We start from the raw sequence: 17575 nt of genomic DNA, 5'->3' as shown, positions 1-17575 counted from the left end.
CATACAAAGTGGAAGACAATTGAAGATTTCTGCGGGACAACCTGTTGAGAGCCACCGACCAGATCTGTGGCTGGTGTAAAGTCCCCTCTCGACCCAGAGTAACGTGGTGGTGGAACAAGGAGGTAGACAGGGCTATTAGAGAAAAGAAACAGGCTTGGAAGGACTGGAAGAACGGTGGTAGCAGGGAATTGTACCAATCTGCCAGAAGGGAAGCTAGGCGGCAGGTTTATTTAGCCAGAGGGGAAGCAGATAAGAAAAGATTTGCCAATGTTCTGCGCCATGAGGACCAAAGACTCGAGGTATTTCGTGTTGCAAGACAGTGTAGGAGAGAGAATAGTGATGTAGGAGAGAAATGTGTTCACATGGATGATGGTACACTTGCACTAAACGAGGCTGCAGAGAAAGAGGTCTGGAGATGCTACTACGATAGATTGCTTAATAAAGAGAATGAATGGGAGAAAGAGAGCCTGCCGTATGTCGACCCAACAGAGGGACCAGCTATCCGAGTTGACAGTACCAGGGTAGATAAAGCAATTAAGAGTATGAAGACAGGGAAAGCCCCCGGCCCATCAGGAATCACTGCAGAGATGCTCAAAATATCTGGCAGTGTTGGCTACAGCCTAGTCACCCGTATTACGAACCAGGTGATACACGAAGGAGTCATACCCAATGACTGGTGTAGCAGCACCATAGTCAACTGCTACAAAGGTAAAGGTGACGCTTTAGATACAAATAATTACAGAGGCATCAAGCTGTTAGATCAGGTTATGAAAGTTACGGAGAGGGTCATAGCCCAACTAATTAGGGAGCAAATCAATTTAGATGAGATGCAGTTTGGGTTCGTGCCAGGTAAAAGCACCACTGATGCCATATTTCTAGTGAGACAGCTGCAGGAGAAATACCTAGCCAAGGATAAACCTCTGTACCTGGCCTTCGTTGACATGGAGAAAGCCTTTGACAGGGTCCCCCGATCCCTTATCTGGTGGTCAATGAGGAAACTTGGGATAGAAGAATGGTTAGTGAGAGCTGTCCGAGCCATGTACAGAGATGCTGCCAGTAAGGGGAGGGTTGGAAATGAGTACAGTAATCAATTCCGGGTAGAGGTAGGGGTCCACCAAGGTTCTGTCCTCAGCCTCCTCCTATTTATCATAGTCCTCCAGGCGATCACAGAGGAATTCAAGACAGGTTGCCCCTGGGAGCTCCTCTATGCTGATGACCTTGCACTAATTGCGGAGTCACTATCAGAACTAGAGGAGAAGTTTCAGATGTGGAATCAAGGACTAGAATCGAAGGGCCTTAGAGTCAACCTAGCAAAAACCAAAATCCTAATAAGTAGGAAGGTAGATAAAACACAAACCCCTTCAGGTAGATGGCCCTGCTCAGTATGTAGAAAAGGAGTAGGTAATAACTCTATAAGATGTACCCGGTGCAAGCTATGGACACATAAGAGGTGCAGCAATATCAAAGGCAGATTAACTACAAAGTTAGTTTTTGTATGTGGCAGATGTTCAGGTGCAATAAACACTGTAAACAAACAGGAAACAACTTCTATCTCATTCCAGGGAGAAAAACTAGAGGTAGTCGATAGCTTCTGCTATCTGGGTGACCAAGTTAGTAGTGGGGGTGGGTGCGCTGAAAGTGTAGCTGCTAGAATAAGAATAGCCTGGGCAAAGTTTAGAGAGCTCTTACCTCTGCTAGCGACAAAGGGACTCTCACTCAGAGTAAAAGGCAGACTGTATGACGCATGTGTACGAACAGCCATGCTACATGGAAGTGAAACATGGGCTGTGATTGCTGAGAGCATGCGTAAGCTTGCAAGGATTGAAGCCAGTATGCTCCGCTGGATGTGTAATGTTAGTGTGCATACCTGTCAGAGTGTAAGTATCTTGAGAGAAAAGCTGAACATAAGAAGCATCAGTTGTGGTGTGCAAGAGAGACGATTGCGGTGGTATGGACATGTGGTGAGAATGGATGAGGATAGCTGCGTGAAAAAGTGGCACACCCTAACAGTTGAGGGAACCCGTGGAAGAGGTAGGCCCAGGAAGACCTGGGCTGAGGTAGTGAGGCAAGACCTTCGAACATTGGGCCTCACCGAGGCGATGACTACTGACCGAGACCTTTGGAAATGTGCTGTGCGTGAGAAAACCCGGCAAGCCAAGTGAGATCGTTGCCAGTGCCCCTGGACTGGCTCTTGTGCGGGTGGCACATAAGATGCACCATTTTGAGTGTGGCCATTGCCAGTACCGCCTGACTGGCCTCCGTAGGATTTTCGAGCGAGATCGTTGCCAGTGCCCCTGGACTGGCTTGTGCGGGTGGCACATAAAAGACACCATTTTGAGCGTGGCCGTTGCCAGTACCGCCTTACTGGCCCTCGTGCAGGTGACACGTAAAAGCACCCACTACACTCTCTGAGTGGTTGGCGTTAGGAAGGGCATCCAGCTGTAGAAACTCTGCCAAATTAGATTGGAGCCTGGTGTTGCCATCCGGTTTCACCAGTCCTCAGTCAAATCGTCCAACCCATGCTAGTATGGAAAGCTGACGTTAAACGATGATGATGATGATACATATATATATATATATATATATATTTAGTTTTAGGGAAAAGAATATATATATATATATATATATATATATATATATAAACACACACACACACACACACATGATATTTCCAAATACATATTAATTATTTCAGTATTCATTTTTCCACAAAACAGACAATTCTCTAGCACAGCATTTGTTTGTGCCAGTCAACTCAACTCATCTATGATGTCAAACACCATTAAATCTGGCCTAATAATCTCCACTCTAAGTTTCACTGATCTACTTCTTACCATAGGAGCTTTCACAATGAATTAATAATACTTTTCTACCCAACATATTGAATCATTATTATTACATATCTAAACTGACTCCTTCTATTTATCAGTACACATGTATATTTATGTACCACAGTTCTGTTGTTGTTAATCTTTAGTCTAAGGCCAGTCCTGATTGAACAGTAGCAGTGCTATGATTAAAGACATTCCAGCTGGGACCATTCAAAATTTTTTTATGCTTTTCTTTTACAACAGTAGAGTGTGAGTGAGTGAAAACTTACTCTTTTACTTGTTTCAGTCAATTGACTGTGGCCATGCTGGAGCACCGCCTTTAGTCAAGCAAATCGACCCCAGGACTTATTCTTTGTAAGCCTAGTACTTATTCTATCGGTCTCTTTTTGCCGAACCGCTAAGTTACAGGGACGTAAACACACCACCATCGGTTGTCAAGCGATGCTGGGGGGGGCAAACACAGACACACAAACATACACACGCACATACATATATATATACATATATACGACGGGCTTCTTTCAGTTTCTGTCTACAAAATCCACTCACAAGGCTTTGGTCGGCCCGAGGCTATAGTAGAAGATATTTGCCCAAGGTGCCATGCAGTGGGACTGAACCTGGAACCATGTGGTTGGTAAGCAAGCTACTTACCACAGAGCCACTCCTGCGCCTGGCTGTTAACTTGGCTGTTATTTTTAGCAAATTAAACAACAAAATAAGGTTTTTTATTGACACTGTTTTGTTTTATCTGTTTATTCTCAGATCTATACTAAATATAACTTTCTGGTACTTCACACAGTTACACTTGTAAAAGGTTTGATAGTTGTCATAGAGACTTTAGTCTCTCTATCACCTTTCAACATAATTATATATGAAGATTCTGTTGTGTCTGGGGAGAGTCATTTTCTTTTCGTGCCTTAAAATTTAACACACTCACCGTTAAAATTTCCACTTATTATTTTTATTTTCCTAAAATTTTTGTTGCGTCTTGCAACCTTTTCAATAGTCTTATTAGAACAATTAAAAACATAATAAAAAGGTTTTATTTATGATGATGCTTGGTTTCACAATTCCTGTCATTCAGCTTAGCAGCCGCTGATTAAGTTGTAGTTTGGTATTGGAAGGTTAAGGGCTTCCTTGATGCCTGCCAGAGAACAGTGTAAAAGTGCTTCGTGGAGGAGCGAGGTATTGTCACGTCGAAGGTCTCAGGCTCAACTTGCTTAACAAAGTGAAACTCTCTCTTTAAGTACGAGACTACGCATGCGCAACTCGAGGGGCTTCCGGTGGTGAAGTCCCCTGCGCATGCACAGAAATGTACTTCCTCAATGGCGGCTATAATTTTGCGCCACTACACACTCTACTTAAAGTTTTTTTCCTCCCCAGCATGCATAATTCTTGTTGCATAGGTCAAAAACCAGTGCAATTGTTTCTACTGGTTAGTCCACATTAATCCATAAGGAGCATAGGGCTGGTTTCCTAGTTTCTCTGGCATATAATTTCCTCCTTACATGGGATGCCAGTCAATCACAGGATTACTCATTTTACCAGCTGAGTAAACCAGAGCAGCATGAAATAAAGTGTTTTGCTCAAGAACACAATACATTGCCCAGTCCAGGAACTGAAACCAGAGTCTTATAAATCAGGAGTCCAACATCCTAACCACTAGTTCATCCACAATTTCCTCTACTGTCATTGTTTTATTGTCTAGTCTCATTTTAAACTCAATGTTTCTGGAGTAAGTCTATAAGGATATTTCATTACAATCACTCAACTCGCAAGAAATATCAGCCAAATCTGTCTCAGATCATAACCTGCGAGAGAGGATGATCATGACTGGAACACTCTTGATTGTTAAACTTTATCAGAATTGAATTGGGACTAAACAATGCAAGGTTCCCACAATGAGCCAAAGCAAGCCAACCTGATAGAAATATTTGCTGAATCTCCTGCCAATCACACAGAAACATCTTAAAAAAGGAAGAGAATACTGGATAATGTAACTTTAGACCATTTCTATGCTTGAAATTAAAGACAAGGACAATCATAGCTGGAATGCCTTTGTTCAAAGGCCTATTTGATTAGGGCTTCCCTTAGACTAAACAATAACATATATGAAAATAAGAAAAGTAATAAAACATAGCCATACCTCAATTAATTTATATAAATCTTTAAAATAAATCTTAGTATCCAATGAAATCTTGTTATCTTTAAACTGTATTTGGTAATGGAACATTTGTGATTGATGATGCACACTTAAAGAATATTCTCCAATGTTTGTTACACTTTTTCGTATCAAAAACGAACCATCAACGTTTTCTTTTAAGATGTCTTCTGCTTTCTGCCGAGTTATATCTCTGTGAAACCATCTGAAAAATACAAAGAAAAATATCAATGAAGAAGAGTGTTGGGATTTTTTCTTATTTAAACGGATAATTTTTATATTGTAGCTACTTGTTCTGACTTCTATTATAATTCCATTCCCAACTAGGTTTACTAATGCAACCCCCAGAAAGAATTACAAAAAAAAAAAGCAATATTCATTTCAGGAGGATTTGAATTTAGAATATAAAGGGCTGTAACTAAATACCAAGTAGCTTTTAATTCCATTCAGCCACTGATGAGAACTCAATAAGCTGTGGGTTTTTTTTTCTATACTGGTTGTAGGCCTAACAGACATGGTTGAGGTGCTTACATGTTTAGATAATTAGCTTTGGGTGTCAGTACATAGGTAGAATTTGAATTTAGAGTGCAAATCAACTGCAACAGACATTGCAAAGTATCTCATCTGATTCCCTAATGATCTGTCAGCCCATAGCTTTAAACAGATATTTTATAGATCAACTTTCAAAGGACAAAAGGTAAAATTGACCTTGGCAGTGTTTGAATACAACAAAGAGAGCTGGATTGGATATTTTGAGTCATTCTATCCTGCCTTTCGTTTTCAAACCTGATGCTAACAAGCACTTAAAGAGAATTAACAGAAGACACAGCTACGTCAGTAACTGGAAAATTATTATCCCTCCTACCAATACTTCACGTCCCACTCAAAAGAAAAAAGAAGAGGTGGCATTTCATGATATCCCATGCACTGCAATGAAAGATCCATTGTTTATTTGCCATTACAAGGCCTAATAAGTCCTGACTTGTGCTGGACGTGTATTACAGCAAAAGGAAAACAATAGTGGAGAACCAGACTTAATCTCTCATCTTTAACTTCCTGGAGCAGTGCAAGCAGAGCCAAGACACCTGAAGGTAAATCAGGGATGCAGTAGGACAGCCAGAGTGATTTATGTCTCACATTATCTCAATTAATGTTGCTGGATATTACCATTTTACCCATGAAAACACACACACTGTCACAAATTCACTCTTCTAATGTGTAGGTGACAAGCTATTAAAGACTTTGAGAAAAAAAGTTTAAAGCTCATCCTCCTTATCAATGTTATTTGTTTACAGAAAATAGTGTATGGAGTTACAGGTGAGAGATAGGGGCCATTGGATGATAAACTACGGAAGTGGTAGTATTTAATTGTGGAAGCTGTAGCGAGGCACAAAGAAGCCAGCGCCATTTTGAAATAGTGAGATCTCGCTTGCAACCATTATTTCAGGAAAAGACAACATTGGACATCTCCTCTTCATTTGGCATGGAAAAGGGATTCAGATTTTTGTCCGGTGGGGGATTACAGACGTTTGAATGCAGTCACTATTCCCGATTGCTATCCGATAAGAAATCTCCAGGATTTTTCTTCAAACTTGCAGAGTTGTACTATTTTTTCCAAGGTTGACCTCATCCGGGCTTATCATCAAATTCCAATGAACCTTGATGACATTCCAAAAACTGGCGTTACCACTTCTTTTGGAAGTTTTGAGTTTCTGTTTATGAGCTTCAGTTTGCAGAATGCAACGAGCACATTCCAGAGGTTTATTGACGAAGTTGTCCATGGACTTGACTGTGTGTTCGCTTACGTGGATGATTTGCTCATAGCTAGCAACACACATGAAAATCACCAACACTTATCTCAACTTTTTCACACCTACAATGTGTGAATCAACCCCAATAAGTGTGTTTTCGGACAGACCTCCCTGGAATTCCTAGACTATTAGATCGACTCTAATGGTATCCGACCTCTCTCCTCCAAAGTTGATGTAATTCAACGCATCTCTCCTCCCACTTCTTTACACCAACTGCGTCATTTCTTGGGAATCATCAACTTCTACAGGAGATTCATACCTAAATGTGCAGACAAGTTACTTCCCTTGACTCAACTACTGAAAGCAAATAAAAAAAAATTCTTCTATCACTTTATCTGCCGAGACTTTATCTTCTTTTGAGTCAATCAAGAAGGAAATAGCTTCTGTTCCTTTGCTTGCGCATCCGGTTCCTGATGCTTATCTCTCTCTAACAGTTGATGCATCAGATTCTGCGGTTGGTGCCATTTTACAACATACTGTCGATAATCAAATTCGACCTTTGGCATTCTTTTCTCGTCAATTAAAACCAGCTGAACATCGTTACAGTATGTTTGATCGTGAACTCTTAGCGATCTACCTGTTGGTTTGTCATTTTCTACGTCAACTCAAGGGCCAAGATTTTGTGATTTATACTGATCACAAGCCTCTTATGTTTGCTTTGTCATCTAAATTGGACAGACACTCACCTCGTACTTTTCGTCACCTGGACTACATTTCCCAGTTTACAAATGATATTCAGCTTATACCTGGAACAGAGAACATACCTGCTAACACACTCTCTCGCCTCCCTGTGTGTTCTCTTTTATCTCCTGCTGCAATCGATTTAACTGCCATTGCGCAAGATCAGCCAGCTCTGGACACATTGGATCTAACTTCTACCAAGTTGTCCTGTTGCAAGTTTGCCTATCTTTCACTTCTGTCTGCTGAAGGCACAATCTTTGTGACACAGTTACTGGTTCTCCCATGCCGTTTGTACCTGCGAACCACCAGCGTTTCATTTTTGATGCCTTGCATTCACTGTCACATCCTGGCATCGCTGCCGCAGTGAAGCTTATTACGGCTCGGTTTTTCTGGCCTAATATGCGCAAGATGATATTGGGCACGCTTGTGTGAAATGTCAGCATTCTAAAATCCACAAGCACATTTGCACACCTCTTGAACAGTTTTCTCCACCGGAGACTCACTTTCACCATGTCCACATTTATCTGGTTGGACCATGGCCTGTCAGTCGCAGTTTCTCTTACATATTCACATGCGTCAATTGCTTCTCTCAGCCTGAAGCCATTCCAATAGTGGATATTTCCATTGAGTCAGTTGCTCAAGCTTTCGTTTCTGATTGGATTGCTCGTTTTGGTGTTCTTGTTAAGTTAACCACTGACCGTGGACGCCAGTTCAAAGCTTCTTTATTTCATGAATTATCACGAATCCTAGGTGTTCATCATATTCGTACAACCAGCTACCAATGGGATGGTCAAATGTTTTCACAGGCAACTGAAGGTCACTTTATGCGCCTCTCCTGATCTGCAGTCTTGGACAGAGTTCCTGCCTATCGTTCTTCTTGGTTGTCGCACTTAGGTTTCTCCTCTGCCGAACTCCTTTACAGCAGCACCTTGGCACTCCCTGGTACAATGTTAGCACCAGCCAATTCATTGCATCTTGATCTAACGTCATATGTCACCAGACTTCACTCGTATTTCTCAAGTCTTTCACCAATGTATCCACATGACTAATCTGTTCTCTTTCACGTCCCACCGGACATTGACAAGAGAACTCATGTTTTTGCTCGGGATGATTCTGTTAGAGGACCGCTCGTTTCTTGCAGTAAGGGACTGTTTTGTGTGCTATCTCACACACCCAAAACTTTTAGTCTCGACATCAATGGTCAGACAGAGACCATGTCAGTCGACAGGCTTAAAAAGGCATATTTTGAGGTTTCCACACCCTTCAATGACACTCCGGCCACACCCACTTTTGATCCTTTACAACCACCTACACATCCACCCGCACATGCACCTTTGACCACACCATCAACTACATCACCACAACCTAACACAAACAAACTTTATGTCATCAGGACAGGCCGTACTGTGCATTGGCCTAAAAAACTTACCAAAACTATTTATATCTGACAATCTCTTTTGCGTTTCTTGTGACAGACAATTGCTTTCTTGTGTTACTGAACAATTCCAATACTCTGCTATTGAACATTTTGTCAAATTTTGTGCATGCCAATTTATATTTCTTGCAATTATTTTTCTTTTTGACATGTCACATTTTTGTACCATATCTTGTTGTTTGCCATCTTTGCTCTTTTCTTGTGCCTGCTCCAGTTATTCTCTATTTTTGCACTGGCATTCTCAGAAGGGAGCCCCTATAGCGAGGCACAAAGAAGCCAGCACCATTTTGAAACAGCAAGATCTCACTTGCAACCATTGCCATACACAAGACAAAAACGAGATCTTGCCTGCAATCCATTATTTAAGGAAAAAACAACATTTTCTCACTCATTCTTCTCACACCGACGCCAAGCAAGACTTCAAAGCAAGGAGTTCACAGCGGGCTTTTGTTCCGCTGTGATACCACATACATTGTCTCCAGAGATTATTGAACCTCACGTGTATGGGAGAGAAGGCTAACTACGCACTGCTGTGAAGATGGTTACTGAAAGTAAACCCCTTGTACGAAGCACCTGTGAATAAACGGTTATTGAATTTACTCCACCTGAGAACTTCATTCTTCATATTTCCAGCTCCTTGAATCAACAGTATAATTATAATGGAAGAAGATGATACCCCAAAAGTATCATAAAAACCTTTCCATTATAAAGCATTTGATAACAGTAATAACAATCAAAGAATTTGCCAGCAAAATCTTATAAAATGACAATGTTCTAAAAGATGTATATGATAAATAAATGTTTTTAGTTAAATGTTCATTTTGAGACGATTAAATAAACATCACTGGTATCCTGCCACCTTTCATACTGAGTTTTTAATTTTCCTTTCTTTCATAATTTCCCTTTTTTTTTTTATTCCGTAAAAATAAAGAAAATTTAAATCAAGGCAGGCTGTATTTAGTACAATTAAGAGGTTATTTGTTTAAAGGTAATCCGGTTCTGACCTCACTACACAGTACGAAAATGCATTTACTCTCCACCCTTTCACAATTACGCTGAGATCTTACCGTGAAGTATTGATGCGTCTTTTAGAAAAAAAAATACAAAAGTTAAGAAAAATAACTTATATAGCCTAATGCGCATCTGAATATAAGTTTAGAAATGCTAAGTTAAAGAGCTTTGGGTATTCATGGAAACTATTCCCCGCAACACTAAGCCATTTCAAAACTCATTGCAACTACTAAAAAGTCAGAACAGGGCTGGCGAACCCAATTACAACTGCCCCATTCAGTGTTTGTTGTTTAGCTTAGCTCTGATCAAACAGATTTATCATCGAAAGACATCCCAAATGAAGCAAACCCGTCTTTTTGTATTTTCCAGGCAGTATATTCTTAAATTACATTATCGAATGAGTTCTTCCCTTCTTTTGAAAACGGCAGAGTTTAATTTGAGGGTATTTGTTTGTTGTTTCTTGCAGGTCAAATGACCACATAGATCCTCTCTCGTTAGCTCACAAGTTGCAGATGTATTTATGAGGGCGTAGACATATGGAGAACTGAATGTATCTGGCTTATCTCAAGTTTTATTTATATACATAGTCACTTCTTTTTATAACGAAGCCCCCCCCCCCCCCAACCCCACCAATGTTGATTAATCACAGCGGATTTATCACGATCAACAGAAACTTCCGTCTTACATATTTTTGTTTGACTTTTTTCAGAATTAATGTATTTCAAACTACTATTTATCCTTCTGTTTTTTTAAAACAGTCTCGGGCGATTTAAGGGATAGTTACTATTTCCAACAAATTAAGCGACTGAGAAGAGATATCTTCCACAAACATTAATCTAGTAGGTGGGTGCATATGTACAAAGGTGTTTTTTCTGCAGGTGTGTATTAAAGTGTTCACACAAGACACATATATAAGGTAAAAGTGAAATTAACAATGTATACGTATGTTATATATATATATATATATATATATATATATATATATATATATATATATATATATATATATATTATTATTATTATTATTATTATTATTATTATTATTATATATATATATGTGTGTGTGTGTGTGTGTATGTTGACATATTAAAGTCACGGAAAGCCATAACTTACCTCCAATCTTTCAAAGCATCCAGTTGTTTCATGATTTCTATCTAAAACTGTTGCTCGAATTTGTTCGAAGTGAAAAGAAAAAAGTTATTAAAATGCCGAGATAAACGATTTAAAAAAAAGCACTTTTTTGACGTCGTTAATAAAACTATTCAATCATACTGGAATTGTAGTTAATAAATATATGTAACCCGGAGATACTATAACAAGGTAAATGAAGATTAAATGTCAAAACATTCATCTCTTTGCCCCGCTCTCTCTGCACAGTATGCGTGTTTACGTATGTGTATATAGATATATGTAAATGCGCGCGCATATGTATGTATGTGTGTATTTATGTATATATGTGTGTAGATATAAAAGTATGTATATGTTTATATGTGCACATACATATATATATACTTACATATATAAAGATATATATGCATATACATACTTATATATCCACACACACATATATACATACATATATGGGGTGCGTGCAAAATGAGGCGTTTTTATTGAATTTTTTACTTAAAGACATATTTTTTACAAATGTTCACTACTTTACAAAAGCTGTATCAGCTAAGGGATTAGGATTAATGTTTAACTCCCGTGAACGAATAGGGGTGAGGAGAGGACTTTCGGAAAATTCACACGATCCGATTTTTCCCTCATAACTTGCAGGAAAGTCGATATATATTGATGAAATTTTATAGAAATACCTTTCAAACCGCATAGATTACGATTATAAAGAAATTTGTGGGGAAAATGTTTTCCGATGGGGTGGGAAGAGGATTTGGGGAAAATTCACACAATCCGATTTTTCCCCTCCTAACTTCCAGGAAAATGGGCATCTTTTAATGAATGTTTATGCAAATACCTTTCAAATGGCATAGATTACGATGATAAAGAAATTTGTGCGGAAATTTTTTTTTCCGTGGGGGAGGGAGAAAAGTTTCAGAAAAAATGGAGTTTCGGATCAAGAAGTCTACATAAGTTAATTTTTTTTTACTCTCCCCATTCCACCTACGGACCGATTTTGGCCTATTTTTTGCACTTATAAGTTATAGAAGGAGCCTTTTCGGTAAAACAAAAGGCTGTCGTTTCTTGCACATCCCAAGACAACTTTCGTCGTTTCCTTCTCACTCGCGCATGTATTGATGTTTTTCAATATTTTCTCTCCATAAACACATTTATGCTATAAAAAAAAATGAAAATTTATGATTTATTTTCAACCCCACTCCTCGCCCCTGATTGTTTCTGTTTATAATTTAAAATATTGGAGAGCCTGAAGTCATTTCTGGCATTTATCCACAGGGATTTTTTAAAAAAAATAGGTGTGTAAAAGATAATTCATTTTAAATAGCATACTTTTCTGTTAGAATTTTTTTTCTTACACACACACACAGCCTCGCTTAATTAAGGTGGGGCTAAAGATTTAAATTATCATTTTTATGTTGATGCTTATATCCCACCAATGGGAGCACGCATTTGATCCATTGGTATCATCATTAAGTGGGGAGGAGAGTAAAAAAAAATCGTAAATTTTCCAAACCGTTTTTTCATAAAAAGATACTCCCTATCATTTCGAAGGCTGTGGTGAAAAACTATTGGAAAAACCCCTGTCAAAACGGAGAAATTCCAACTTATGTAGTCTTCTCGATCCGAAACTCCTCTCCCCAACCTTTCGGAAAATTTTTCTCCCACAAATTTATTTATAACTGTAATCTTTGTCGTTTGAAAAGTGTTTGTATAAACTTTCATGAAAAGATACCCATTTATGAGGGGAAAAATCGGATCGAGTGAATTTTCCCAAAAATCCTCTCCCCACCACTTCGGAAAACATTTCCCCCACAAATTTCCTTATATTCGTAATTTATGTGGTTTGAAAGGCATTTCTATAAAATTTCATCAATATATATATCGATTTTCCTACAAGTTATCGGATCCTGTGAATTTTCCGAAAGTCCTCTCCTCGCCCACCTTGTTCGTTTGCGCAAATTTTTGTTTTCATTCATCTTCTACATATTTTTTTACACCTATTAGACTGAGTTTTTGTTTTGTTTTGTTTTGGTGACCGAAAGTTAGAGTAAACATTAACCGGGTTTGACCTTTCCTAAATGTATTAAAAACATTATAACATAATCTGATTACTTTCAGAAAACTATCGCCGTTTTCTTTGAGCATATAAAAGACAAATTTGGATGGGGCAAAATGAGTAACACAAGTTAAGGTAAATTTGCTGCTTTGGTTCTCCAGAATTACATTTGAAAACAGATTCATACACATCAATGTCCATCCCTAGATATTGGAAAGGTAAGAGATGGAAAAAAATTTAATATCTTGGTCAAATGAAAGAGGGTCAGGGAAAAATGGCACATAATATGAAATTAACAAAACTCAACTAAACAAAAAAAATAAAAACTCAGCATCAAATATTCCCTATAGCTTCTTCCCGATCTGCTGGAGTGTCCTCTGCATTTACACACCATGCAGTTAAGGAAAAGAAATTATTGAAATTAGTGACTACTCGTTTTACCCCATTTTAGACATCATTTCTTGAAACTTGAAAATTATCAAATTAGTCATTAATGTGGGAAAAATTGACTTGAAATCCAACAGAGAAAAGTAATAGTGACTGTTAAAAACCAAAAATTATCCAGAATTTTGTTTGTTCCTTCTCAAGCCATGCCTGGCTCATAAGTGCCAGTTTCCCCAGTTTCAATGGCATATAGGTTCCCCACCTGGATGGGACACCAGTCCATCACAGATGAACTGTTAGATGCAGGAGGAAAGAGTGAGAGAAAGTTGTGGCAAAAGAGTCAGCAGAAGGTAATGTATCACAACACTATGACAGAACTATTTCACCTCAATTGGCCCTGCTCTCTTCAACATTGTGCCAGACACAAATAAAGGAGGAAAGTGACATCATGGCATTCAAACAATCAAGTGACATCATGGCATTCAAACGATCCCTAGATGATTACTCCCAACAAATACTAGATAAACCACCCACACCCAGATATGTCTCCGAAAGCAATAACCCTCTGCTTGAATGGGCTATGGTTCCCCAGAGCTGACTATGTTTCTCTTCCATGTGGTGCTATTAAATTAGACATGGCCTGAGTCAACTTCAGCCAAAACTTATCGAAATAATCTAATCTATGCTGTAACCTTCTAATCAAAGGATAACAACATAGGTAGAGGCTGATATCTTAACATTTCTGATGGTTTTAAGTATAAAAAAAATTATTAAAGATTTATATAGAACTACATTCAGAGTATGTCTATAAGCTAGTCTTTAGACCTGGTTTTTATCCTCAAACTGTTCTGTTTTGTAGATGCAATTTTTTTTTTAATAATGCACTTCGAAATTAGAAAAATCAAAAATCTGCAACTCTCTTGGTCCCATGAGTATTGGATAATGGATTTTCAACTGTGTAAAGAAACTGATTGTGTTGATCATAGTTTTGATGGTAATTGTAGTTTTGATGGTGACTGTGGTGAAAGCAGAGACAGTATTGATGATGACGATGGTCAAGATAAGTATGGGATTTGCCGGCAGTGTTTTGGGAAATTGGGCGATTTTCAGCATGCGTGTATATGGATGGAAATGAGCTGCTTGGCGGAGGTCTGCACTCTCTGAGTGCTTCTCTAGTTTAAATATTGCTACTATTATTTAAACATGGCAACTTATTATTTAAATATTGCTACTTATCTCACTTTTAAAGGTATTACACCAAACAAAAACTGACTTTAATTTTTCAGAAAATATACAGAGACACCTGCTGTATGAAAAATCAATAGTGAAGTGGCCACTAAATACTAGAGGGAAGTACATTAGCAGCCAAGTGAACCAAGAAATATGTTAGCAAGTTTTTTTTATTGTATTATTCTGCCTCAAGTAACCCAGTTTTTTTACAAGTTAAGCATGCTTTGTGTCCCAAATAAAATTCAATGGTTTTTAGTTACATTCTAACATTTATAATACTGAACATATAAGTTGCCTCATTTAACAAATGATATGAATGTTCTTGTGGCTCTGCTTAACCCTTTTGTTACCAACCTGGCTCAAACCAGCTCTGGCTCTGAGTACAAATGTCTTGTTTTCATAAGTTTTGAACTAAAATCTTTCACAGTTTATGTTCCTAATACTAGCTTAATGATAACTAAGTTATTTTACTAAATTCCTTGTTATATTTAATGTAATTGAAAGAAACACAGAGTATCTCAAAATAAATTCAGTAATGGGTCTCAATATATTTATATGATATTAAGATAGCATGCTGTCCCATAATAAAACCAACTCCAACATTACTTAAATAACATTTATTTTAACAGAAGTATGTCACAATATCTTACTATAATGGGCCTTAAGTCCGTCTATCTGTCTGTCTGTTCCCTCTTCATGGTCAAACAGCTGGACTAATGATCATGATGTTTTCCAGGATTACAAAGGAAGTAATCAGGAAGGTTTTTGGCAAAAAAATGTGAAAAAGTATGATTACTTAGTGGATATTGATTGAGTTTTGTATTAATAAATCACCTTTTGTATTAATAAATCACCTTTCTAGTCAAACCGTCTGACCCAGGCCACCATGAAAGCAGATGTTAAATGATGATGATGATGCAAATTTGTCTCAAACTAAATTAAATACAAGCCTGGAACAGGTTTCTTCAGTTGCTCAGTTGCATCATCACCAAAGAGTTCTTCAATGCATTTCTTACTGTGACAGACCTATTTTGTCTGATTTTATTTTGATATTTTTTATCACCAAGACATCTTACAAATATTTGGAGCAGTGGTGGCTCGTAGATAAAATTAGTGGGGGTGTTGCCTCTGAAAATTTTTAGCCATTGTTTTAATATTGTGTAAAAGGAAACAAACATATAAAAAGAAAACTTATATATAAACTTGATCGGTTTGTGATTTAGCCACTCCTGGGTAGTGTGTTTAATTTGTTCACTGAACACTGTCATGAATTCCCCCTTGTTTTTCCAAAATCCCCCCCATAATCACAAAATTAAGTGGGGTGGAGGAAATGTACCCTATTTTTCAAATCCTGGCAGAAACACTGAAGCTGAAAGCAAGATAATAATATAATTCTACACTTTATCACATTAAAGAATATAAACATGTTTTTAAGCACAACACACATGGAGTCAAAAAGAAACACAACCTTTCACCCAGCAATATTGTTCATGCAGTACTCTCTCTCCCTTGTATGATGCTTCCTACCTTGGACATGTGAGCATGCGCACAACAGCCAAACACCACGTCACTGGAACTGTGAAGTGCACAGTTCTATATAAGGATTTTTGTATTTTTTTCATAAAACTAGAGGATGGCTACTGACATTACGCTTAAGGATTATATAATGTACAAGTATAAAGAAAATTAAAGGAAAAAGGACTCATTATTTTGAATGTTATCGATAATATAAAGTGGAAATAGGGGGTACTGCACTTCCACAGTTCCTATATATGAAAGGCCACTGTTATGGAGACAAAGCCAAGCAATTTCTTTTCCATTTTAGAGAGGCTTCAAGGTTGGAGGATGACTTGAAAGCAATTTCATGTGTCTCTTCTCTCCAACAAATATTTGCCTGCTTTTAATTTCTTTCTTTTTCTTAACTAAATATTATTTAACTATATTTTCCTTAAATATTTTCTTAACTAAACATTCCTTTTGTAACTCAAAGTGAAGTATTAGCTTTGGTTTCCTTTCAAGTTTAATCTAATGCTGTTTCGTAATGTCTATTAAAGTCATGAGAAATTATTTTCACAAAGAATTCAAAAACGTTTTCCTGAAGGACCTGCTACAAACAAGAATTAATTTTCCCACTGGTCATTGAATTTCTACTTTCATACTTTCCTGCTCATTGAAGTCATTCTTTCTACTTTCCTTTGGCTCATTTTCTTTTGCAATGTGATAGGCTTGATTTTCAATGTACAAATATGTCTGTTCTCAAAGGACAAAGCAAAAATTTGCAATATAAGAGTGTCAACTGTAAACTAACAGAAAAAAAATGAGAGGGAGGGAGGGTGAGAGAGAGAGAGAGAGAGAGAGAGAGAGAGAGAGAGAGAGAGAGAGAGAGAGAGAGAGAGACTGACAGACAGACTCAGAAAGCAAGACAGTCAGACAGAGAAGACAAGATAGACAGGCTCTGGTGGCCATTTCAGAGAAAAAAAAATTATCAAATGTGTAGAAAACAATAATAGATTAGTGTGCAATGCAACATTTCTAGTCATTCAAATGCACCATGGATTAGCTATCTTATTAGCTGGCTTATGTTAACATTAACTGGTGATTGTTCAGTTTATGTACATAAAATAGCAAAATTAAACTTTCATTTTTGCTTAGCACAAAAGCTGTCACCCTTATTCGTTCATTCCACTGTTCGTTCTTTCATTCCCCCTCGTTCACATTTCCTTGCTTTCTCTTCTCCCTCCACTTTTCACTTCACTGTGTCCCTGTCATTTTTTTCTCGCCCCTCCTTAATTGTTTTGTCCCTCTGCCCCTACCTTTCCTCTTCCCACATGACCGGTGTGC

At 38.0% G+C, this 17575-nt stretch overlaps 1 protein-coding gene across 1 annotated transcript in view; it reads right to left on the bottom strand.

Annotated features, from left to right (window-relative positions):
- Positions 1–11348, bottom strand: part of LOC106876246 (tyrosine-protein kinase CSK) — a 58002-nt gene extending 46654 nt beyond the window's left edge. Inside the window, exons 1-2 of the mRNA XM_089349689.1 lie at positions 11044–11348; positions 4978–5197 (exon numbers count right to left, since the gene is read on the bottom strand). Coding sequence (XP_089205815.1) covers positions 4978–5197; positions 11044–11075 — 252 coding nt within the window. The 5' untranslated portion in view covers positions 11076–11348. The remainder of the gene's footprint in view (positions 1–4977; positions 5198–11043) is intronic.
- Positions 11349–17575: the final 6227 nt, after the last annotated feature.

The sequence above is a fragment of the Octopus bimaculoides genome, chromosome 3 (assembly GCF_046866305.1).
Source record: "Octopus bimaculoides isolate indiv1 chromosome 3, ASM4686630v1, whole genome shotgun sequence".
NCBI lineage: Eukaryota > Metazoa > Mollusca > Cephalopoda > Octopoda > Octopodidae > Octopus > Octopus bimaculoides.
Note: the sequence above shows the minus strand (reverse complement) of the source record. Positions and strands in the feature narration are given on the sequence as shown.